Here is a 27,066-nt window from a genome sequence, read left to right as displayed (position 1 = left end):
TGTTGCAGCTGGTAAATGTGGAGCTACTTTATATACTTAATAATGATATATTACTTAATAATATACCATAGTTCATCAGTTGATTTATATTTTGTATTAAGAATCTGAATCTGCATACAGCTAGTAATATTGTCAAATGTATTGTATACGATACATATACTATACTTATACTGTAATTGCACTTCAGGTAATTGAGAAGACAGTTGCAACAGACTGGAATTGCATGTAGTTGTCCTAATACATGTTAAACAAGAGAAACTTGCTTGTCACCATTTTAGTGCAACAGTAATTAGTGCCTCTTAACGCACGTGGTCATGAATGAACTAGAAACTAAATTAGAAGATTGCACATACAGTATATGTACTGTAGCATATCTGTCAAGGTGTAAAATACATACTGTAACACATGCTGCCACGACAGCTTAATTCCCCCTGCCAGCAACCTCGTCTCGCCATAGATAAATAATACTCCACCTCAGACAGGTGGAAAAGTTCAAGCCTTCATTTGCAGCGTGTTGTTTTTATTTGTGCGTCTCTTTCTCTGCTGCCGGAGTGACAGACGTGTTGCTGCCATGGCAACCGTGGCCTTAGGAGGTAGGGAACAGGAGGAGACACGCTGATCGGCTGATTTGTTTAGTTTGATTCTGGGATGGAAAGGATCATCGTGAGGGATGTTCTCCGCTCTGAAATAGATTCCCACATTTACACAGAAAACTCTGCAGTGTGATGCTCCCCGAGGACGTAAACACCTTAATACTCTGACATTTTAGGAAATGTACTTATTTACTGTCTACCAAAGAGTGAGATGAGAAGATCAATATCAATTTCATCCTCAAAACAGACGTACGTGTTTAACCTAGCTAAGCAAACAAACTACACAAACACTACACATGACTTAACACCCACCTTGGTTTCCCCCCCTGGTATGGCTGAGTCCCACATAACGTCAGACCTAACATCACATTGATGAGTGCTGCGGGAATTTATTCCATTCAACAAATTGTAAAATGTGTTTTTGAGCTACACAGCTATAAAAGTGGTACATGCTATTAATGTACACAAGTGCTCACAATGCACAGTACATGACACAAACATGCTTTTTTATGTAACGTAAAAACACTGATGCCGGGCAGTTTGTGTGGTGTAGTTGGTGGCCATTTATGAGTTGCCAATGTACAGGTACTGTGTCAAAAAGTACATAAGACACAGCGATTCATGTGGAGACAAAGTCTGAATGCTATATCTGCTCATATTGGCACTCACTGGAATGCCTGTTGCATAACTACATTGTGGAGTTGGAACTAACTGTGGTGCAAAGTTGATGTAAAGTGAAACACAACCTGGTCAGACTCAGAGGTTATTACAAGTTACAACTCTGATCTGATAAACTGGTTATCATGAATTACCTTTAAGAGCAAAATACACAAATGACAAAATATGTTAACATGTAGGGAATGATTATCGTCTTAAAACTAGGACAAAGTTAAGAAGAAGGTAGTTAACTGCATTTTTTTCCCACTAAAATAGGCCAGTTACAACTCATTTTGAATTTCAAGACATTTGTTCCTTGTCAAATGTCACTTGCTTGCTCCCAAATGGCATGAAGGACTTCGGTCACGAGCCTCTGATGTGGGACACTTTGTGTAAATCCAGGCTAGAATAATAAACACTGGAGGAGGCTGCACCTTTCTGAAGCTCTAAGCTTTCGTCTACAGATGGCAGTGTGGCACCGTGTCTTGGCACCTCTGACTGAATTTGACTTTGTCTGTTACTTTCTTTGTGTTAATTATTTTCTCTCTCTCTCTCTCTTGCTGTCTTATTATGTCCTCCCTTAAGTGTTGTTGCTTCTCATCATCTCTCCATCTTTGTTCTTTCTTTTTTATTTCTCCCTTTCTTTCTCTCTTTGTTTCAAACAGCCATGTGGTTGTTGAGGTTTGGAATAAGGAGAGAGAAATGTAGGCTTTTTTCACCCACCCATAGTTCATTGCCAGAGATCTCTGGAGGATTAACCAACCCAGAGGAAATAATTGCAGTAATAAAGAGCGTTGTAATAACTTCACAAATGAACAGATCTGAGCTTTGCCGGCGCCCTCCCACTCTGTTTTACAAATAAACTGGCTTTCTAAATGTAGCATCTGACATTTGATGTAATGGTACATACGTACTTTACAGCGCCTAACTCATGTATTAACAGTACAAAGACTTTGATCTCTTGGTAATGTCAGGGCTGGGTATCGTTTAAAAAAATTATGATGCCAGCACCAATACCAGTACCGTTAATGTGATACCGATACCAGTACAGTACTTCATTCGATACCCATCATGTGAATGGAAGCTGTGTGCGTCCCACTGGCTAGCTCACATAGCTGTTCGTTCCCTCCGCTCCCCAGCTCAAAGGCGCTCCACTCAAATCGCTCACCGCTCACTCAAAAAATAGAAGCTGCGTTGTATTTCAATCAGGGCTATAGGCTACTGAATGTCTTCAAAGCTTCTATTGAGGTCTTCGGATGAAGCTTTGAATGTCCGTTTGTCATATTTTATGACGTTATCACCCTTCAAAATTCTCAATTTGAATTAAGTGATTGATCTGATTAAATTAGCCAGTCTTTTTTCATTAAGTCAACTTTTTTAAATGAATATAACTCGTCAGTTTCGTTTGATTGCTGCTGGACCGCCCCGTTAATACAGGTGTGTCCTTTGTGTTGAACAGCAAACAGTTTTTGGACCGCAGTGAAATTGTTATTTTTGAAAGACTAAACGGCAACAAATATAGGTTGAAGCAGAATATTTTGTGAGATGTGCGCAATACACAGATACATTCTGGGTCGGGCTCGCTCGGGCATGCTTCGAACTCATGGTGTGAGCGGTACCGGAGCAAAATTGGAGCGGAAGATAAGCTGACGCTCCAACTTTTGAAAAAATCGTCTCCCCGCTCATTCACACTCCACTCCGTTTAAATGCTCTGACAAGATCTGGGCAGAGCAAGGATCAATTGCGGGTATTGTTTGACCAGAGAAGTTTCGGTACTACTTGGTACTGGGTTATTTCGGTTGATACCTTAAAGGTATCAAGTACTGATACCCAGCCCTAGTAGTGTTAGTACCTTGCTCTACCCATGGAGCAACTCAGAACCAGTGCCACAGAGACTCTACTGTATTTGTATAGTAATAAAACAGAAGCAAAGCTGAAATAGAAAAAAAACTAAAATATGATTAAACACTAAAAGAGGGTGTCTTAATTGCTAATTTGCAATTTACAGTTTTAAAACAAAGCAGTAATGGAAAAGACAAACTAGAGTAGATTAAAACAATCTTAACAGATCAAAGCAACATGATAGCAAACTTACCCCCGATCCCCGAAACACTGATAAGAATAGTGATTGGTTTTCATGATGTATGCATGGGTAAGAGAGAAGGGGAGGAAGGGGTGTTGAGGTGTACGTCATGGGTAATTTAATTTCTTAAAATGGTGAGTGCTGAGGGCGGTGAAATAACCCAGCACTCCCAAAACAGTCATTTCTCCTGGTCCTGCCCTTCACCGGCCATTTAATCGTTTTCACCACTTCTCCCTTTCTTCTCCCCTTCAAATTATAACTTTTTTAAAGTATCTAGAAAACGCTGTTATCAAGGGCAACATTTAGTGATTGATACTATTGTGTCAGCTTTAATGCTTAAGTTATGCCCATAGTTAACTCTAAGCAAATTTTCTGTTTCCCGCTATTTGATCGCTCGTGTGTTTTTGCAGCCCATGTTTTTTCCCCCTCAAAACAGTTAATGTACCAATTGTGCAGATGTTAGCTGTAGCTAGCTAGCAACGCACACATGACCACATGCCTTTGAACTGTGCCTGTGCTGTGTTTGTGCTCAGACTATGACGGAAACTTTGATTTCTTTTCTGTTATTTTCCCTCAAGTGTCTTGCCATTTTCCTCTTGTCTCTGTACATTTCTGATTAGGATTATGTTAAATCATAAGGCCCAAATTCTTTGCTCAAGGTGAACACATTTATGAGAAGTTTGCCAAGTATTTCTCAGTGTGGGTTCTATTTTATTCAGTCCCATTACAGGTTGTTAAAGAAAATAGTGGTGTCATGATATCTTGAATACGACTGTTTCCATTTTTTACTTCTATTTTACTTGCAAAATCCTATAATCAAAATAATAATCTCTAAAGTTGCGATTCGACTGGATAAAACATCCTTGTAGATCACCAGCTGAGGGGCAGAAAGAACCCAAGGAGTTCATAGGACAAGATGTACAAATATTGTCATTCTAAAATGATATCTGAGTGAATATGTTAAATACATGTGAGAAGTTCATGATAGAAATATTAGCAAAAGAGGGAGTTTTGTATTTTACCTGACAAGAATATTGAAGCAAGGGAACAGGTTAGAGAAAATGGTGCGGTACAACTTGTTTTTGATGTTGCTGCAGATGTCAAAATTGTGTCCTTCTGGTAATAAGACAGCCTTCCACTAAACTGATCACCTCTTTCCCCCTCTGTCTGCAGGTATGCCATCCCACCCGAGCATGGCAAGAGGCTAGAGAGGCTGGCACAAGGTGAGGCCCCGATGATGCTTTCATTTCAAATCCATCCGTTTCTGTTTATTTTACCCATCTCCCACCCTGCCTTGGCTTTCTTAGTGAAGGAGCAATTGCTTCAGACTGTTCAACACACCCCATGAAATCATGCTACACACTTAGCGCATGCACAGAATACACACTAGCACACATTCAAAGCACATTTACTATTTCTCCCTTGCACGGGAGAATAGAAAGTAAAGTAGCACTTTTCAGTTTCCTCATTCCTCTTAAGCGCAACATGCACAACACTGTTAAGAACACTTTATCACTCACAATGAATAACCTTTGGGCAGGTTTCTTGTAACAGTGCGGTGCACGCTGTGGGCCACACGTTGAAAAATCTTTTGCATGTATTCAGCGGGTGAGAAACTTTGATGTCCCACTTTCACACCACATACAAAAACATTGATTTCTTTGTCACCTGGCGGTGCTAAAATGGAGCCTGAGAAGGAAGAGCAGCTTGAAGCACTTAGTGGGTGCATTCACTTGTACTAAAAAGATCAGCAGGGCTGTGGATGCTAAATTTGGAGGAGAGGCTGCTTGAACTGAAGCCAGCGGTATCAACTGTGTTCTGCAGAATGAGTAGGAGGAAACCTACAAAGCTTATTGTTGTGGGAAACTTCCTCTTAATAGAATATAATGCATGCATTCACAGAGAGTATCTGTCTTTCTGAGTTTTATTGCAATAAACAAGGCTAACGTTTGCAAACGCGGATCTTCCGGATCGCCAGGCTGGGAAGAGAGAGAGGAAAAGGTTTCGGAAGAAAGTACTTGTACATGCAGGCGTGTGTCACGCACATCCCTTATTCTCACCCTAACCTGCGTTCACACTGTGAGCGACGCAGCAACAACTCATTTTCACTCACTACAAATGTAGTTGAGCTGGTGTCAACTTTTTTCAGCGCTCCAATGACGCGGTAAAGTGTCAACCAGCTATATGTTTTTGTTTCACTCGGTACCGTTCCGTGTAAAAAATGCCGTTAGCCAGTTCCTAGTGCAAGTTAATGACATACTGTAACTACGTCAACGAGTGCTTGAGCAACACCTCAATGGCGACTCAGCAACAATGTATTGTCGTTCATAGTGTGAACACTGCATTAGCAGGTGTCTTTTGATAAACACAGTGCTTCGTCTGTCCCTTCAAAACCTTCTGTCTTCAGAGTCTCTTGCAGACTCTATTTTCAGCAAAAGGGGCCCGATAAAACGATAGTTTGTAAAACGTCTTATCGGCGCCTGATTACTTGGCCAAACCGATTAATCCGTCGACCTTTTGTTTAAACGTTACATTTTTGTCCTGATAGTTACAGTTGTTTCTGACACGAGGGTCTCAAATTCTGAAAATTGTGTGTGACTCAGATAAATAGTGCCTGAAATGAATTAGTCTTTAACCACTCTGCAAAGTGTTTCTTTAACCGCCTACCTCCCCTCTCTCTCTTTGACATAAGATTTCTCCTTGTGCCTCTCCCTTTTTATTGCCACTCATGTTCTCCTTCTCCTCCTCCTATCCCCTGTTTTTTAATCAATGAGAATTAACTTGTGTATTGCAAGTTGCTCAGAGTGAGGTATAAGATGTGGGGATGATGACGGAGAGTCGCCCCAATCCAAACTACATTAAATAGACACACCGTTTGTCCTTGTTGTTGTGATGAGCGGAGAACAAATCAATAATCCCCAATACATAGCCCCTGTCACTTGCTATCAGTCTTTTGTACTGTAGTGGCTGGAATATGTAACGCACAATATGGGACTTTTGACAGATAATAATACAGATAATTTACAGTGTAATGTATATATATGCCAGACACTGGCAGACTAGAGCCAACGGTGCGGTATACACCGCAAAAACTAGGCCAATGGACGCTCACCGACAGACCCAAACTGTCTGACAAACAACGGCATGCAGCCACTATCCATGTTGTTAGTTACACCTATGTTACACTAAACACAGTGAGAGAGCCCCATTTCCTTTCAGCCTGACCCTCTAATCAGTGTCTAATTCACACCTGGTGAAAACCCTACAAATATCTGTATTAAAAAGAACCACTGCATTCGATAAAATAGAGCAATTTCACAGCGGACAGTTATAACAGTAATGATGGCTGCTTTCTATTTAGTTGTTTCAGGTCCACAGCCCTCGTGTTGTTCATGTTGACTTACTGGCCCATCTAAATGGGAGGGAGCCACAGTTAGTGTTATTACTTCTACTTCCTCTTTTCCTATGATGGCAAGTCAAATGTCTGCTGTGAAAAAGGCCCATTATATTGGCAATTTAAATCACCGGGCACAACAAAAAGTCTTTGTTGATAAATCACCTAACAGTTTTTGTTAAATGGCCATAAATATCCAAAGTGCTGTGTGCTGACCTCAAGCAGATTTTAACTTCCAGTCATGCATTGTTTGTCAGCTGCACTGATGCTGCTCTGAAGTACCCTGTTTATCATTTCAGTATTGCAGTGTAACACGACAATAAGCGCGGTGAGTCTTCCCTAGCTGGTTGAGACGAGCATTTCATATTATTGTAAGCTTATCATCCGTATAGTTCTGTATCTGGACCTCTGGTAATCGTAACAAGAAGCTTGAGTCAGTGAAGCTAACATTTCCTCAGGAGCTGAAGTGCAAAGTAGATTTGTTTAACGTTGAGTTTATATCATGTTTTCTGTTATATTAATGGGGTATTTCAATGAGATTGTTGAAAACTGAACCTTAAAGCTGCAGTGGGTAGAATTGGAGCACATATGATTAGAAAAAGTTATTTTTATAAAACGGTCACTATATCCTGACAGTAGTGCATGAGACAGGTAATCTGAAAACACTCATGATCCTCTGTGTCCTCCGGTGCTCCTAATGGCATCTGCAAGATTTCACAGACTGGAGGAAAACAACCAATCAGAGCCGAGCTGGAGCCTGCCGTCTCTGAGCAGCTGTCAATCACTCGCAAACTCTGACCAAACGGTCAAACTAGGCAGCGCTGATCAAATATGAATCAATATTCTGTCACTGTAATGCATAATTCTTGCATAAAATATTCCCAGAAACATCTTGTAGTGTTCTGTTTAGCTCTAAAATGAGAAAGTTTGTGACCTGGCAGCCATGTTGAGATCAGTTGAGGAAATACAAAGCAACGCCCAACAGCCGGAGCAAACTTTCTCATTTTACAGCTAAACAGTACACTACGAGATGAGTCTGAAAACATTTGAGGCGAGAAAAAAGGCATTAACGTAACAGAATATTGACTCATATTTGGACAGCGCTGCTTAGTTCGACCGTTTGATCGGAGTTTGCGAGTGATTGACAGCTGCCTCTGTTGAATGAACAGCCAATAGGAACGCTCTCTCCCTGAAATGACCTGTGATTGAACAAAGTCTCCCGTCACAGGCTATATTTTTTAAAGCCTGAAAACAGAGTCATGAGGAGGTGCAGAAGTCTAGTTTTCTCTCAGAACACTTGAATTACAATATGCTGAAAGGTCATAATGGAGTTTTTGCCCAATGATGCCAAAAACATTCTGCCTACTGCAGCTTTAATATATTTGATAAGAGATTCAAAAGGGTTCTGATTTGATAGTGGATTCAAAACTGGATTCATAGATATCGAACCCCACCCTGTAGACATTTCTAATCACTCTTCATGTGGGCATTGAGCTCTCAGTCACAGTCAGATTGCAGCCTTCCTCTCTCCTCTCATCTAAGCAGCTGGCAGTGGGAGGAAAGCAATGCCAACGTTATTTAACAAGCACCCACTGACCTATCAAAGCCATCGTCAGCACAGGTAGCCAACTGTTTACGACGTCCTAAAAAGGCAGTTATGGGTGTAGTAGGAATGCCTAATGGGGCTGGGACAATGGTCTTGTTACTTGAAAACTCCTCTCCAAACATTTCACACAGCGACAGCCATTGCTCTTATCGCTCTTCATCCCTGCATTATTTCAGACTTTTTGGGTGGGTGTGGCGGGATGGGAGGGGAGGGTGCAGCAGGGTTGGAGGCAGGAACTTAATTTTCAAACTCAAAAGGACAGAATGAAGCCTTTAAGTTAATATTACCCCGCGGAGAGCTCAGAGAGCCAGCTGCATTTTAATGGGGATTAATACCCGGGCTCTCTCGGCACATTATTCACCTATTATCAGCTCCAACAAGCAGGCAGGCGATGAGAGAATAGAGGCCCTCTCTCCCTCTCTTGCTTTGTAGAGTGGAACAGAGGCTGAAACAATGCAGTGAAAATGAAGGATGAAATGGGTGCCGATTATACTGTCAGCCACATTAAAGTTTAACTTGGTGGAGGCTTGGATGGACCCCCCTTTGAGGCACTGGCGGGTACAGACAGTAAAGAGCGGGAGAGTGAGCGATGGAGGAGAAATTCTTTCTTTTGATTATGCCGAGGCCGTCTGAGTCTCTCTGTCTCCAAGAGCAAAAGTGAGCCTTTGTTTTTAGAGAGAGAGAGTTGGGGCTTTGAAAACCCAAAATGTCAGAGGGGTATATTATGATCTCAAAGCAGTCTGTGTTTTTAGGGAAGTGGGGTAGTTGTTTTGTAACACAGAAAGTAACACTGCCATGTTTCAGCAGCTATGCAAGTGTGCTTTTGCTTATGTATTTGTAGAAGTAGTCGTTGCAATCCCACCTTTGCACAATATAAAGTTTGAATGTTTTTATAAAGATGCAGATATTTATTTGCGAGTGACCTTGGAGGCATAGACATCAACAATTTAAGCACAGCAGTTTAAAACCTCATTATATTGTTTTGGGATTAATTATAACTGTAAATAAATGAGACCACGGTTAAGACATTTGGTAGCCTCTGTCTTCCAATCTTGTTAGTGCTGCTGCTTCTTAAAATTAAAATTAATAGTGCAATATTTATGCACACAATTGTCTGGCATCGCAAAGTAGATCTTCTTCAGGCAAATGTTTTCTCCTTGGTCGTGCAGAATGGGATACATATTTTTGGAAGTGACAGCACCCAGCCCCAGTTTTGTACTATAGTCTTTCTTTGTGCCATAATGCAACCCAGCAGAGATCCCCCTGAAATCCAACCTGTAGGCCCACAAACCATGCAGTGACATGCACTACCGTAATGTGATTATTTCACACTTTGAGCAATAAATGAATTCACGCCCATGTCAACGGGAAACCGGATTTCCTTTTCCAGGTTGTGGGATTAACAATAATATAGTAAACACAGCTACATCTATGCTGCAGAAATCTGTTTAATTGGCCAAGCTTATGTGGCATTCTTTAAATATTTACCTGCCAACTAAGCCCTCTTCCAAAACTGCCAAAACACTCTCTTAAAGCAGCATCCTATCACTAAACCGTTTTCTAATATCTTCCATTAGATGTATTGGGAACATTACAAATCAAAACACATTTAAAAATAATCCAATACACGGTAAAATAAATGTAGTGTACAAATCATAGACTTTATACTTACTTAGTCACCATGAAGTCACCCATTGGTCTGTGGACTGGTGATTTGAAGCCGCAAGTTCGGCATTTTGGCCGTCGTCATCTTGGTTTTTGTAGTAGGGTCATTTTCTCATAGACTTCTATACAAACAGACTTATTTTTGCAACCAGAGGAGCTGCCCATGCTGGCAAGTTTAGGGCACTTCCGCATTGGCATCACCCCGTAGTTGCCCACTGGTACGAATCTGATTATTATCTCGTGGCCCTTTGCTTGATATCGGCAGTATCAGAGTGAGGTGCGGCAGCAGCACTAGTGATTGTTTCCCCATTCATGCATTTAATAACCGTGGACAGTCGTCTCTTGAATGCTATACTGGGAACCAATTTATAAGCCGATTATTGGTGCGTTATAGCTTTTGACAGCAGAATGAGTATGACACTTTTTTTCTAACAATCTATCGGAGCAAAACGTTGATCAAAGTTCAGCAGTAAGTGATAATGCCCGCAGTGTGTAATTGCTGCAACACCTACCACAGGGATGGGCATCGTAACATCAGGGGATTGTGGGACCAGGGAATGATTATGATAATTAAAGGCTTTCAGGACCAACTGCTGCATCGGTGTCCGCTCTCTACTGATAACCTTGAAATTACTGAACATCCCCCATTTTTCTGCTGAAGATTCAGCAGCCGTCACAACACGATACCTCACATAGACACCACAAAGAAGTTCCCCTAACATTTTAAAACCATGATCCGTTGTTGTTTAATTTGTTTTGAAGCAAGCAAACACTATTTGCCGGTGATTAAGTCATGCATTTACGACATGGATTTGTAGATATGCTTTGAATGTTACCATGTATAGGAATTCACAGAATATGATGCAAAGAAAGGCAGGTATACTGCACATATGGCTACACAATGTTTGTTGTCATAGAGCTTCTGATATTTATGTAGTTTTTTCATGGTTTTATCAAATAATTTGGGTTTATCTGGATGGTCAGTGAACTATGTTAAATATCCCGTGTTTGTTGTCACCCCCTGCAGGCTTCTTCCCCGGCAGCTCCCAAGGCTGTGACGCCTTCCTTCGCCACAAGATGACGCTGATATCTCCCTCCATCCTGAAGAAATATGGCATTCCCTTTGACAGGGTGAGTGCTGGGTCCTTGTTCTGGTCCTTGTTGCATGACATAAAAGGACATTTAAGAGAAAATCTGGTTCATTTTGATCTGAGTATAGGAGACAATCGTTAGAAGCTTCTATATCTTTACTGCAGCCCGTATTGAATGACGGTCATGATGTGTGCATAAAGGTAGAGCCACTTGCCTACCTTTTTGAAAATGGGTTGACACGGCGTCACCCATCATTCAACGTTCTGCCCCATCTCTCTGCTAACTCAAGTGTCTAGCTTAACTCTCCAATGAAGAAAGATATTATTATCCCCTGGTCTCAGGACTCTAATATATCTATGTCAAGTGACTAAAATCTACCATTAACTTAAATTCACAATGCATAGGCTCCACAGGATAATTCTATTCACTTTAACAATACATAAATGCAATTTTTTGGGGGGCATTTTCGCCTTTATTTGACGGAGGAGAGTGTAGAAATGGGGGCGAGAGAGAGAAGGGTATAATATGCAACAAATTAATTGAACCTGGACGTTGTGGTTATATGGCATGCGCTGTAACCAGTTGTCTTCCAAGGTGCTCCACCTCTAACTATAAAGCAAGGAATCTCTGTCTGTCCTTCTGTGTGTTGTTCACATATTATTCACACTTTGGCGGGTGTATTGCTCAGGACCCAGGGGAGTGCAGTGTCGGAGGTGGTGCATTTTGGCCAGATGGTGGCGAACAATGAACTTTACATTTTGGTCTGTAACCTTTGAACCGTAAGTCTCAGAAACAAAATTCCAAACAATATTTTTCCCTGGATTTTGTGGGTCCAGACAAATCTATCCATATAAGCCACACCCATTTGCGTGTAGACTAGATTTTCTGACATTTTGAATTTTGCCCAAATCAGATTTTATTGTCACAAAATTTGGTTCAGAACATCTCTGACTCAAGCTGGAAAAAGTTTTTGGATTCTTGATGTTCCATACAGTTTTGTTATAGTTGGCCCTCAAACTTTTGGTGGAAATGTGTAGGGAGATATAGTGCCACTTGGCTAATAGGTGGCGCTGTAGCAGCATCATCTAACTATAAAAGAAGTATCCTCTGAGACGTGGCGAAGACACTGAAATATCCAATGTCTGAAGGAGGAAGTGAAGCTATCTATCCCTTACTGCCTGGTGTCCGATAACATTTGTGGGTCTTGTGTAAGAAGAGGTGGGCTTATTTTGAATGACAACGCAAGGGAAGTTAGTGACTCAGCTTTGACGCAAATGTCACAACTGCTACATGCTGCACTAATGGTGCAGTATGAGTAATGATCTTCGGTTGTATCTGTCATAGAAAGAATGCCAATCAATTTCCTGTTTTTGTTCTATTCGGTAGGCAATACAAATTTTCACAGTGCACTGCAAAATAAAATAAAAAACTTGCACAGAACAGGCGTACAAAGTTCTCTACTGTCAGCAGAGGGTTCCCCTCACCCCATTGATCTCTTCACTCCCCCCTCAGGACGTCATTATCACAGCGAACATGTTACTCGTTACACACCTACAGTACCTCTCTTGATTCATGTGTAAAAATAAAACCACCTTCTTGCGTTCTTGCAAGAGGAAAAAAAGGGATGTTTGATATCTGAGCCACTGCCTTTAGTTGAGGAAGTTTGTCTCCGACTCTGAGCCTCTGCCCCGGTTTCTCCCCGCTTGCCTGTCACCTTGTCTGGCTTGATGTGTCTGTTGAATGCCTGGATCCAGGCTTTACAGAGAAGTTGCGATCCACAGCCAGACATATAGGGCTTAAGTTTTGGGGCAACACATTAAAAAAAGAATGTGCTTAACTTGTCCTCACATTTTCAAACATTCTCAGAATAACACTGAGCTCACGGGAAGACACTCAACCCTTGGAGCAGCAGTCATGTTAGGCTGAATTAATTTTGCTCGTGAGTCAGAAAAGTTTAGAGAAAAGTTGTTTCTGAGGAGCTGAACTCCTAAAACCTCCTAAAACCTCAATGGCAATTGTAGTGGATGTGAGACTCATGAGTATTTATAGAATATATTTTAGAATTAGATCAGATAATAATTTAATTGTCAGAAAATTGGGGGTCACAGCTGCAAGTAATAATTGTGTAAAACAATACATCATAAATAATTAAAGCAAAAGGGGGTAGCTTACCCATAAAGAACTGATCATTTCAGCACTCAGACACACATTACAGGACTAAGTGAGTAAATTACAACATTCAGAGGATATGCAAAATTTCCACTTACTAAAGACACTGTAGGTAACACAGTTAAAAGTTACTTTTAATTACAATTTCTTTAAAGTAAAGTAAAATCACAAAACTTAAAAGTACAGTGTGTTGAATTTGGCAGCATCTAGAGGGGAGGTTGCAGATTGCAACCAACTCAAACTTCTCCTGTGTACCAAGCATGTAGGAGAACTGAGGTGGCTGACGTGAAAACGTGCAAATACGAATGGCCCAATGTAGAGCCAGTGTTTGGTTTGTCCTTTCTGGGCTACTGTAGAAAGGTGGCTGCCGGCTCCATGAAGAGGACCTGCTCCATATGTAGATACTGTATAAATGGCTCCTTCTATGGTAATGAAAACACGATTGTTATTTTCAGGTGATTAAACACTAAAGACGTATTGATTAGTATTATATTCTATTTCTGCCAATAGATCCCCATAAATGCTACACACTGTTCCTTTAAACAAAACAAAACAAAACAAAAAGGTTAAATAATGTTTTCTGTGTAAAAGATTTTCACATGATCTTTGCCACTAAAGAACACCTCTACAGAATAAAAAATGTTGAATAAAGAAAGTCAAACATTTCAAGAAACGACTATATTTACAATGACTGGACAAAAACTTGAGAAACAAGTTGTGTCTCTCAAACTAATTAAAAAGAAGTTTAATAGTGTCCTTGATGAGAAACTTAATTAGTTTATATTTAGCCAGCTAGTTTATGAGATGCATAGTTGTCTTCATTGGACTTGGCGCTGCAGTGGATTAATTACAGCCGGGGATTTTCTTCATCTGTAATTAGTTTCACATAACATTTGTAATTATAATTTGTACACGTGCATGCATTAAGCTTTTTATTATTATTATTTTTTTTTTAAGAATTGTAGCATGATTAAGATTTGTAAATCTTTCTGTTTTTGTCTCTCTTTATGAACAGATAACTCAGAATGAAGGGGAGTTTATGGTCACCTTTCCTTATGGCTACCATGCTGGCTTCAACCATGGCTTCAACTGCGCAGAGTCCACAAACTTTGCCACTCTGCGCTGGGTGGATTACGGCAAAATGGCTACCCAGGTAAGACAAGACACACTAACAGGGCACATATTCAGTTCTGCAGCAATGAGATGAAGTCAGTGTAACTGTAAAAGAGATAACACTGCTAAATTTCACATAGTACAATCTGGACAATTAACCCTTTAAAAACGGACCCGTCACGGGAAATCGCTGTTTGCATAATCCTGTTTAAATCAATCTAAAATAAAAACCACAAGAGCTACAGCAGCAGCGGAAAGCTAAGGCTTCGATCTTCGTCATTACGTTCCGCACGTAACGTAACAAAATGATCAAAAGGTCTTTGCACTTGTTCTGCTCATTTAAATGATCATATCTCAAAGTTCAAATAACTTATGGAGTGTTGAGACATATTTTGTTCATGTTTCTACATTTAGATTTTTGTATTTTTATTTTTTATTCATGACACAGTTTCAATACTTTTGTCAATTATTATGGTTTATTGACTTATATAACCTTTTAGCTTGGGTTGTACAGATTTTAGGGATATAAAGCGAATTTGAAGATACTGCAAGAAATGACATCACATTAAGCAAAAATACCATTTCTATTGCAGAGTGAAAAGGGTTAACAGTAAGTCTCAGAAATTATTGGAAATTGTACATGTTTGGGTCTTGAAATCTTGAAGTGAAAGAAAAACATAAGGAAACCTACACCTAAATCTCCACCATGCCGTCGTCATCATCACACAAACATCCTGCGGGCAAATGTAGACACTTCACTTGAAGAGGTTTGATCCGATGTGTGATTCAGCAGCGACTTTGCAGCCTTCCTGCTTCGGCTGTTTGGTTCTCTGAAGGAATGAAGGAATAGATCATATCGAAATATAAAAGCAGCGTCTGGTTCTCTGCTGCATACCATCTGTTACCGACACTAACCGTACCCCCGCATCCTTCCATTGACGCAAGCTGCCTCCTTGCCTGTGGGCTGCTGAGCATGAAATTGACAGGGCATGGGTTGGTTGTAGACGGGAGCCCAACTACAATGTCCTCTGGAAGAACCTCCTCCCCTTGTCTCTTTTCTACACATTCCACTTCATTTTCCTGTTGAGTTCCCCCTCTCTATCCGTGTGTGTGCGTGTGTGTGTGTGTGTGTGTGTGTGTGTGTGTGTGTGTGTGTGTGTGTGTGTGTGTGTGTGTGTGTGTGTGTGTGTGTGTGTGTGTGTGTGTGTGTGTGTGTGTCCCTTTTCCCTGCTTTCTCTCTCTTTGGTTGCATGTCAGATTTATGAGGTGCCAGTTTGCAGAACTACATCTCCCTCCCTTCTCCCTCTTTCTCATTTTCAGCCTTCCTACTTTACCCATGTGGCCACTTGTAATTTAAGAACCACTAGTCCAGGCTCCAGCAGTCTTCCTTCCACCCAGCCCAGTGCTCAAGGGAGTATCCCCACTACACTTGTCTCAGTGTGATAAAGAAGAGCGGTTCCATGCTGCACTGCTAATCCGAGTCGACAAATCGTCAGCGCTGCACCGCACACAGTCAGAGGAATATGAAGGAGAACAGCTTGGCCCAATGAGACAGGCTCTTTCTGCCTGTCCACCCTTTTCTCTTCGTCTCTCCGACAGACTATTTCATTCTCTTGGGGTGGTGTGGTAGCTCAGTGGTTACAGAGATTGTCCCGTAACCAGTGCTGCTTAAATTCAGTCCCAACAGCAGTCATACTGCATGTCCTCGAGCAAGACCTTGAACCCATTCAGACTCCCTCACTCATGAATCATTGAGTAACGAGATAGGCTCGATGCCCTTTCACCGTCAAAAATGGCACATGACCTGTGAGATTTTTACCCTCCCTAACTTACTGTCTTATTTCTTTTCATCCTCATTAGTAAGTGGGCCCTTAAAGTAATATAAATGTCTTGAACCATTTGGATTTTTTTTGGCACTAGCCAAAGCCTTTTTCTTGGCCACCATACTAAAAACTAATAGTGAAAAACAAATCAGACTAAATGATCTGTTTTTTTGGCTCGCTGTGGCCCCCCTGTATGTGCTCGGTATCTGAAGGCGGCAACATTTGCCAACTCAGCAACTTAAAGTGGCTTTTTTGGCCCACAGTTTTAGTTCTCAAGAGTATATTTAGAACAGTTACTACAGACACATCTAGAGAGTGAATTGGTCTGTTGAAAATGTCAATTTATTGACTGGAGTTCTTCTTGATATTTAATTCCAAATACCCGGAGGTCTTGAATACATAAATTGGACCACCTGTTTAAAGGCTTTGAAAGTAAGGATGCACCGATTCGGCTTTTTCATTCCCTATACCAATAGCGTTACCCGGGCTTTGGGTATTGGTCGATACCGAGTACCGATCCGATACCAGTGTTTAATTAATAAGCTGTATGCCTCACTGTGTGGACGTGACTGGGCTCAGTCTTTTATGTGTAATGCAACATCAGGCTTGACTTAATCATCGCTTTCCTAACGTTGTAAAACAAAATATAACAAATGAATACATAGATATAAATTAAGTGTATTATTTATTATAAAAATAATAAATCAAATAAAAAAATCTTTAAAGTTAAACAGGAATTAAAATTCTTTATATAATGTATATAGTATATAAATGTAGAATTGAATTTAATAGATCGGTCCCGTACAGCTCAGCCCTTAAAGTGAGACCATGCAACTTTCGAAAGAAGAAATAACTCTTTCTTCTTCTTACGAAGGAAAAGTGAAATTTCTAAGCAATGAAATGCAGCCTTGGTCAGTTCAGTACACCTGGGGGTTTTGCAAGCAGTAGCTTATGCAAGCTTGTGCACCTGTTAGTCCAATTTAGCATTTACGATTATGCTGTAATTGTACCATGTCTGACAGCTAAATAGCAGAAGTTACATAGGTTAGCTTTAAGTGATGTACTCGTATGTAGAGTCTTTAAAAGATTGCACTGCCTTTTCAGTGGGCAGTTATTTCTTCAGTAATTTGTTTTATACATACAGTAGTTATATATAGCTAGCCTACGCCAGCCACTTTCCTGGCAACAATAAAGTCTCTCATTCTCTCTTGGTCTTTTTAACTCCCCCGATCTTTCTCTCTCTGTCTTAAGCTCAAGCAGTCATCTGTTAACTCGTTTGGCTGTCTATCCTCCCTCTCCCGCCCTCTCCCCACCGAGCCTTATTCTGTCAGCACCAAACAGGACAGTGAATGATGGGGCTAGGGATCGAATTTGTCACCGTTCGGGGGCTGCCAGCACACGACAAAGAGACGGAGAGAGTGCGCTTGGGCGTGCTTCATGTCTCAGTCTTCTTAAATACAAGCTCCCCAACTGCTGACCCATCTGTCTGACTTACCAGGCGAACACACACCTGCAGTCAAAGCAGGCCCTACTGTCAGCACTCCCTGCGTGCTGTGTGGGCATCTACTTATACTTCTATTATTTCAGACATTGCAGTCTTAATTAACCTTCTCCTCAACCTTCCTGAATATGCATTAGGTATTAGCCATTTTCTTTTTTTAAGTAATTCAGGGGCTCAACACTCAGGATTACTTCAAAGAGACTGGGCTATTGACTCAAATTGACTATTGTAGGGATCAGTTTATACCAAATCAAAAAATGATGTACCAAGCATCATTACAATATCCGTCCACATAAAATCATGTTCACGATAGATGCCAAAAAATTGTCGGTAAACGGTAACAGGAAAATAACTTGCCACAGAAAACAAGAAGAAAGCCACTCCACTAACAGCCACACTGAGTTACATACTGTACATGTATTTGTTTTTGGCCAGTTTGTTGGAAAACAGCTCAGCAATGAGCCGACTGAAGACGGCAAAAAAATACCTTACAGATTATTTCCTAAAATAGTTATGTCTGCTGCACCATTATGTTTCTGTGTTCCGGGTCTGTAGTATTCTCAATGAAAGCCTCTCTCCGTTCGTTTGGTGCTCAGTCACACTTTGCTGCTGTTCCTTCAGGCGTCCGCTGTGATTTTTCTGTCTGGGAGAGGAGCAGAAATCATCCTCCCAGTTCCCCGACTAAATCGCATCCCTTTTTCATCCCGAAAGTGAATTGCAGAGGTCTCACTGTCTTTTTTATATTCGTTTGCAGACTTGTTTTGGCGAACCCAGACATGCTGTGATTGGACATGCTGCATTTTTATTAGACTTTATTTATGTGCAACCTATGTCCATGATAATCAATAAACAAGATGCATTCTTTAGGCTTACTGCATTATTAAACAGATAAAAGACTATAGTTGTACTTTTAGCAAACACTGCATGGAGCCAAGGACAAGTTGTGTCCACAGAAAAATGCTCAAATGTTCAATATTTTTTCCAGCAAACTATTTTTTTAATTTGCCGCTTCAGTTTCAAGGCAAGCTATTTAATACCCAGTCTACCCAGCCACCACGCACTGCCATTAGATGGCAGCCATATTGTAATGAAGGACAGAGACTTGCCACACAGTGAGATTAGTGGGCACTGTTTCATCACAGTAGAAATATTGCAGACATTTACAACATAAAACTTGGTGCAACATAAACATAAACTCCACAGATGCAACAATACAGTGCTTTATATACTGTTTGTTATTCACACAGTAACAGTCTACAGTTGTGAAAGCCTTACACTACTTACTAATTAACATTTCTACATTGCTTAAATCTCCCCCTTTATTTTCAGCATATTAAGCAGCCGTTGTTGAATGGGGGTGTTTATTAGGAGATAATGAAGAGAGAAAAATAAGTGGGAGGGTGAAAAAAATGAGAGCAAAATTTAGTCATTATTTAAACTTGCTCAGTAGTGATGCACAGGTATTTTAATACTCAAACTCACCCGACCAAATCCGCTCTGCCCAACCCGCAAAGAAACGTGTTAATCAACCATCCAAACCTGACCCGCAAACCGCCAACTTTATGCATTATAGTTGCACAATTGTAGGGCTGCAACTAAAGATTATTGTAATTTTCTATTAATCTGTCAATTATTTTTCTCGATTAGTTGTTTGGTCTATAAAATGTCATAAAATGGTGAAAAATGTCAATTAGCGTTTCCCAAAGCCCAAGATGACGTCCTCTAATGTTTTGTTTTGTCCACAACTTAAAGATATTCAGTTTACTGTCATAGAGGAGTAAAGAAACCAGAAAATAATCACATTTAAGAAGCTGGAAATCAGAGAACTCTCGACTTTGTTTTGTTTAAAAAAATTACCGATAAAACCGATTAATCGATTATCAAAATAGTCGGCGCTAATTTAATAGTTGACAACTAATCGGTTACTCGATTAATCGGTGCAGCTCTACACAGTTGTCAGGAGAGCTGGGGACTGAAGCAAGGACAGAGACAAAGACAGAGACAAAGACTGAGTGTGTGTTTAAGAGACAGAGTGACAGAGAGAGGGGAAGAGAAGGTAGAAGGTTGGCTGGTGCACACAATGCTTTCTGTAAGTTATCAATAACTTACTCAGAATGCTGCTTTATCACTTTTTACTACCTAAGCTTACCCGAAACTGCCCGACCCGTGGGTTGTGGGTTGGGCGTATCACTATTGGTTAGCATTTTTTTCACAACAAGCAATTTTTTAGACAAACACAAGCAACTAAGGTATCAGATACCTTTCTGTCCCATTTCACAGTAGGTTTTAACAGCATGAGCAGCTGGATGATATACATCCCTGCTGTGCAGTATTTTCTGCATTTTGCATCTTAACTATTTTGAATTACATCTCCAATTATTCTTAATTCTTAGGATCATTTTCTGGTTATTTCTGTCCTCATCGGTGATGTGATCAAAGCAAGCATAAAGAATTTGAGATAATCAGATTTTCCCAGCCACTGTGGGTCGGGTCAGACAGGTCAGAGTAAAACCCTGTTTTGTCATTAGTACTTGGCACATCTACTGTGTCCACTAATCCATAGAAAGTCCCCAGGCTGTAGGCCTTCTGCGGCTCCAACAATTTAGCTTCATTAGTAGCCCAAGTATACTTCAGGGCTCATTGACTGCCTGCCTCAGGGCGAGTTTTTGTTTTCCCAGATCTTGTGCATCTCCAAATCTGTTTCCCTCCTCTAATTAAGTTTTTATATGATAATAAAGTGTAACTCGCCCTGACCCTTGAGGATGGCAACAATCTCCATAACCTCTTAATAGATTCATAAAGATAAAATGAGCCTTTATAACCTTTTTACAAATGGAAATAGCACATTTTCCGGGTACAATCAGTGTAAGAGCGATATTTGTCTTGTGTTCTTTTGTGTTTGTAGTTTCCTGGCATGTTGCTGTTTTCAGTAAAGGTTTCATGATGGTAACAATCAGCTGTAGCCATGCTCACTTGCCCCCCTCTGCTCTCCCACTTTCCGCTTCAACACCCTCAACCTGACACCATATTTTAATGTTTCCGTCTGTCAAGTGGCGACTAGATGAGATGTAGGCTGGGTATTGTTTTGCTGGGGAGGGTGAGCCGCTGTGTTTCCAGTAATTGAACATAAGGCTCTCAGTTCAGCTCATGAAATAATAGGGCCAGAATGTAACGCAGCAAGCAAGGCACAAAAGAAAATATCACTTTATCTCACTCTCTCTCTCTCCTCCCCCATCTTTGTTTGTTTCATCTCCCTCCTTTTGTTTCCTTCATTTCCCAAACTTCTCTCTGCTGTACTTGCCATTATATTCAGAACTGTGGTTTCATTTTACGGCTCCTCCCTTCTCTAGACAGCAAAATGATTCATTGACGCATAATTGTGAGGGCTTATGGAGGCACTTTGAGATGTGATGGGTTATAGGATGCAGCTATTAGTCTCATTTACCTCTGAACTATTTGCACATTGCCACATTTACCATGTACACAATACCACATTCCTTCAAGTCTTGTCTTTATGGTTACAAGTGTTGTGCTAGGCTCGGATTAGCTAACAATTCTAATTCTATTGACTTGTTCACACACGGGCCTCTTCTCACTCCACACTGCTGTAATATGTACAATATCAGTCAGAAAGCACTATCATTAGTAAATACGGTTGTCAATCCTGTACACAGGCTGCATAAAGGTAGCTTTGCTATTGTATCTCTCCATATTGCAGATGTTATTAGGGTGAAATCAAATTATGTCGGATGAATTATAATTAATGTGATTTGCATACATGATATTTCAAGAATTGGAGCATACTAATATTGTTCACTTTGTTCATTGCAAACAGTAAAACCTCTTCAGCGGGAAGAATAAAGACACGCTCTTGGCATAACAAACTTGTCATAAATATGAATCTAATTATGTATTAATTATAAAACGCTACACATTTTTTATGTAAATACATACACTTTCTGTTCAAGAACCATCTCTCTGTAAAGTGTGATTTCTGCTGTGACGCGATTCTTTACCATCCTCTTCTATTCTTTTTCCGGGATTCTTCATCAGTAAAAGTGTCATCTGTAGCACCTGCTCCATATACAGACAAACGTAAAGTATTCTACCACTGTGGAGGAGTAGGCTTGTTTGTTTATGGTGGAACATAGAGTTTGCGTCATGCCCTACCTCTACTCTTTACATACAGTCATCTCTTCCTTCTTTGTTTGTTTTCCTCCAGTGTACCTGTCGTAAAGACATGGTGAAGATCTCCATGGACGTGTTTGTGCGCTGCCTGCAGCCAGGTCGCTACGATATGTGGAAGCAGGGCAAAGACATCACAGTGTTGGACCACCTCAGGGCCACTGTGCTCAACAGCCCCGAACTAGAGCGCTGGAGGGAGCATCGTGTAAACCACCGAGCAAATGTCCTGCGAAGGTGAGAGGTCAAAGTGCATGAATTGCCTTAAATGGAAACTTTGCAGATTTTTAACCAGCTTTGTATCATTACAGTGTGGGTAGTATATGTTTAACTTCCCTCCATGTTGCCAGCACCCAAAGCTCCCCGCTCATTTGCCAGCAAAGGTTGCGTCATCCAGCGGGCTTTTGCTGGCCTTAGGGCTGTTGTTCGACAAGGAAATGTGGGCATACAACATATTACATACTGTAGTTCGAACAACAGCCTTAGAGCCAAATGGCGAATGAGCAGGGAGCTTTGGGTGCTGGCAACATCGAGGGAAGGCAAACATTGTTCATTTGCATATACTACCCACATTGTAATGATACACAGCTTGTTGAAAATCTGCAAAGTTTCCCTTCAATTTGGAGGTTTTGATGCACATGTTGCACATGGATATGCAGATACAAATCTGCAAATTTGAAAGCATTTGAAAGGTGTTCAGTTTCTCGACATATTTATAGCTTCTTTTACTCTAAAATGGATACATTTTATATACATTACATGAATTTAATAATTGACCGGTCTTTGTGCACCACCCCAGGGCCATGCAGAAGATGAAGCAGGTCCGTCGTCTAAAGCTGGAGGAGGTGAAGGTGCTGGCGGAGGAAGGCATTGAGCTGAATGCTGCCGAGTACCAGCGTCAGGTGGAGGAGCGTGAGGCCCAGCGGAGGCAGGAGAGAGAGGAACGCCTAGCCAAAGAGGCAATGCTGACCCTGGAGGCCCTGGAGCGTGAAGAGCAGGAGGCTGCCGAGGCCGCTGCTAAAGCAGCAGAGGCTCCAGCTGTAGAGGGTGAGGACGATATGAGCAGTAAGAGACTGCAGTTTGTTTGTGTAAACACACGAAACAGGAAAATAAGAGGTTTTGTTCCAGGACATGATCAAAACCAACATAGTTACTTTATTTTGAATTAGATGTGTTTCTGCACATTCTCTTGACGACATATGGATAACTCGGCTCAAACATTCAAGATAGAACCCTCCAAATTCAAACCTGATCATGGTTGCGTGTGAAATTCCATACTAACATGGTATTTAGCACGCTAAAACATTATGTGAGATTTTTAAGTGACTCCGAAACCTTAGTAAGAAACCAATAGTACACAAATCGCATACTATTTGCGGTGAAATATTAGAGTATGCAACACTGGACACTACGACGACAACGTTCATAATAGACATTGATGTACAGCTCTGTTACATCAATAACGCTTCAATTGAAGTGTAAGTACAAAATTTCCCTTTGCTAGGTGTATATCTTTTTTAAATTAGTTCAGACTTTGAGTCTCACAAACTGACATATGAGTCACGAAGTTGGCACAGGTTGTCATGGTTACAAGTCTCCAACCGGCAAGGAGGCTCTCATGAAGTGACGACGTAAATTACAGCTCAGTGCGTACGAAAAGATACATACTGCTGTTTATTCTCACAAAAGTATGTTCAACGATATTGGGTATGTAGTGCATCCTATGCGATTTTGGACGAAGCCCATGTCTCAGTTCAGTCTTCACTCCATTAACGATCCCAGTACCTCATGCTGTATATCATCTTTTCAACTTCCTCAAAGTTCTTTTAATGAGCAATCACTACTGTTATGGGAATTGTTATTTTAAATGCTCATGTGCTTGTAGCTGCCAAAACATAATGAAGTATAACATAGAGTGACTGTAGTGACACTGTAATGGTATCGGGTAAGGATGAAAGCCTGGAGAAGTATTAGGCTTCTCTCTCAGTGTGTCTGTGGCAATTAGACCTGTATGTCTGTGTAAAGTATCCAATTTGCATATGAAGTGCATGACAACTGTTGCCAGATGGTAAAGACTGGGGCACGTAAAGGCGGGGGAGCAGAGAGCGGCCTTGCTCTCCTAGAGCGAGGAGGAGAGAGAGTGTTATGAGAAACAGCATCCTGGACCAGGAGTGCTGTAGTTTGTGTTCTGACCTTGTTGATGACAATGCACCTGTTTGTAACAAACAATCACATTCAAGTATAAGCTGCAATGTAACCAATTTCTATTCAGTCTTGTGCGTCATCCCCGGCCGTACATGGAGGCTCTTGCAAACGATAAATAATCCTTTGGCGTATTTAATTGCTATTCATCTCACCCTACCTAGACACAACAGGTTTTCTGTTTGCCACGACAGCCATCACGACCCTCCTGACGTTTTTCTTTTCTCTTTGCCAGTACAAGAACCCGAGGCCAAACCACAGATCCTGACAGAGGACACGGAGAAAAAGAAGCCGAAAAAGCCAAAGAAGATGTCAAATATCAACAGCATCACTGGGTTTGAGGAAGTATTTCAGCAGTTTGCTACATCCAGCATCAAGACGTCAAAGAACGCAATGTTAAGTCATCCAGAGGCGGGGAACCTTCTCACTCCAAGACAGAGTGACATCCCCGCAGACAACAAGCTGGATGGGAGTGCGACCCAGGTTAGATTGTTCAGCTTTAAGTTAATTAGATTTGTCTTTTGAGTTGTAACAAGTTATTGTGTCCAACAGGGCAGCACACCTTTATTAATCTCTAGCCACAGTTGTATTTTACTGCACAAATATGTAGCTGGCTGATCTGAAAATAGAGTTGAACCTCAGAATTTTAATTGGTTTTCTGCCACTGTTGCAGGTAAAAATATGCATTAAATCCACAAAAAAATCCGATGTATAATGTTATGTTGCATAACAAATAAGTCTACATGTAGAAAAAAACACAAAAACATTACAGCTGTACTAATATCACATTTAAATAAAGTATTTGCCTACAGCAAAACAACTAATTTACAAAATTATAAAAACACTGAAATGTAAAAAATAAGATCATATAAAACAATCTTGTGTTTTTTCAGGCATGCTACTCCAAGGTGAAGATGTCAACAGAGGTAAAAAAGAGTCGCCGTCACCCCCTCAGCAAGCCACCCAAGCGCTCCCCTCTCTCCATCCTCAAACAAGACCTGGCCAGTGACAAAGGTGCGTGTCTGTCATTGCACAGTTATTTAACCAGGAGTTTATTTTATTGTAAATATATTCTTATTTTATAATCGGCTGCATTTCTATGGGAATTGAATAGTGGAAAAGTTTAAAGGGGAGTCATCCTTCTTTAATGAGTTGATAACCCACTTACAAGAATTAGAAAAATCCACATGTCAGGTGCTGTTTAATTTCTCCTTGATAAGTGAATTATAACAGTATAATAACTCCCATGAAAACGGTTGCATTCAAAGATGGAGATTATTCACACAAATTTACCAAAGACATGACCATATCAGTTGAAACCCGACACCGCCCATTATTCATCTATCGCCATCTATCCTCTCGTTTCTGCTGTCCCCCTCATTATTCATTCCTCTCATTGTCCTCTCCATCACCGCACTTAAAATGAACAAGACACCATTTTTGTTTTGATTATTGATCCAGAGAAAGAAAAACAAACTGGACTAAAGCTCCCTGTGGGGATAATGAAATCAAGACTGCAAGGCCTTTTTCCCCCCTCCCCTCCCTTCTGTCTTTTTCTTTTCATTTTCTGACTGACACTTATTGATCCGGGGATCATGACTCCCAATTACCTGCTTTCAAAGTCACTTTACATCGGCAGCGGGGGACCCGGCTCGGGGCATGTCCTTCAGAAGGGTGGATGAGGAACAATGAGAAAGAGAGGGCTGATGAAGGGAGAAAAGAGGGAGTTAAATGGCAAGCTTGTGAAGAGCTCTTCCTGCCTTCTGTCCAGGTTTAACAAACGGTCTGGCTCAGTAGCTTCAGGGGGCTTCACTGCAAAATTGATTCCAGAGCCACAACAGCGAGTTGTTGATGCCTGTACTATTTGTGTTCATCAGCCAATTATATCAGAAGTGGTGTTGTTATTGTCTGGAACACAATGTGCTATTTGTGTCTCTTGGCGAGGACTTTCTTCTTAAAAACATCCTTGTGCTTTTCCAAAAATGCTTCACATGCACTTCAGAGAAAAATAAGATCATTACCAATAATGACTCTTCCAACATCTCCTTTAGGTCACTTCATATTGTGGATGTCTTCTTTTGGAGCAGCACATCATTAACGCATTTCATTTTTTTTTTTTACCCACAGAGCTGTCCTCCCCCATGCCGCTGGACAGCGACATGAAGAAACAGGAGCACCTGTGGCAGAATCACTCGCCCAACTTCCTGGCAGAGAAGGCCTTCAATATTGCAGTGGCAGCAATCCCACCACACTGTGCTATCTGTTTACTCTTCTGTCCCTACACAAAGGTACAGCCACACACTGCAACTGAAGCACATATGTGTCTGTGAAGGAGTAATGGTAGTGAAAATCAGGTGTAACAGTTCAGCAGGTTAACAGCATTATTAGTGATGTTGGTCCGTCAGCAGTTTTAGTAGCAAAAGTTTAGGTGTAAAGGTTCTGACGCACCAAGCCGACGGAGCGTCTGTCGGCCTAGTTTTTGCGGTGTGCACTGTCGATTGTAGTCTGCCCGTGTCAAAGGCTTTTTGGTCGATTCAGCATGTTTCAATCGGCGGCAGGGCCCGTCGGTTAGAGAATTCCCTCCGATTGGCTGTTCAGCTTAAACGAATCAGTACACGAGAAACGAAAGTGAGGAAAGCAAGCAAACAAGTAAAGTCAAGAGGAAAAACACAGAAGACTCTTCTCATTTATCAACCTCACCTCATCTGATCATTCAAATACACGGATATTTTCACTACGACATGGTCAACTGGAATGAAACTAAGTGGCTAGTGAGGGTGGTGTGAAAACGGGCCGCTTTGTTTCATGTACGCTTCATAACAACGGCTTGTATATCCGCAGTCCTCGGTCTTCCGGTTTCCCTTTTTGAATGACAAATACAGACTACCGCTACATGTTGGTACAGAGAGTTATTTCCTCTCACGCAGGCGCAGAACATACGGGGTAGTTGGTTGTTGGCTGTAGTCTTTGCGGTGTGCCCGAGTGC

At 41.1% G+C, this 27,066-nt stretch overlaps 1 protein-coding gene across 2 annotated transcripts in view; it reads left to right on the top strand.

Moving 5' to 3' along the window:
• Positions 1 to 27,066, top strand: part of kdm4b (lysine (K)-specific demethylase 4B) — a 58,685-nt gene that overhangs the window by 14,507 nt on the left and 17,112 nt on the right. Inside the window, exons 6-13 of one of the 2 annotated variants that reach the window (XM_074634631.1) lie at positions 4,507 to 4,556; positions 11,026 to 11,129; positions 14,275 to 14,412; positions 21,919 to 22,115; positions 22,678 to 22,925; positions 24,316 to 24,549; positions 24,975 to 25,094; positions 26,208 to 26,368. In XM_074634631.1, the coding sequence (XP_074490732.1) occupies positions 4,507 to 4,556; positions 11,026 to 11,129; positions 14,275 to 14,412; positions 21,919 to 22,115; positions 22,678 to 22,925; positions 24,316 to 24,549; positions 24,975 to 25,094; positions 26,208 to 26,368 (1,252 nt within the window). Of the gene's footprint in view, positions 1 to 4,506; positions 4,557 to 11,025; positions 11,130 to 14,274; positions 14,413 to 21,918; positions 22,116 to 22,677; positions 22,926 to 24,315; positions 24,564 to 24,973; positions 25,095 to 26,207; positions 26,369 to 27,066 lie in introns of both variants that reach the window. The other variant, XM_074634630.1, reaches the window with a different exon arrangement.

Source organism: Sebastes fasciatus, chromosome 5, assembly GCF_043250625.1.
Source record: "Sebastes fasciatus isolate fSebFas1 chromosome 5, fSebFas1.pri, whole genome shotgun sequence".
NCBI lineage: Eukaryota > Metazoa > Chordata > Actinopteri > Perciformes > Sebastidae > Sebastes > Sebastes fasciatus.
This window is presented reverse-complemented; position numbering and strand designations above follow the sequence as displayed.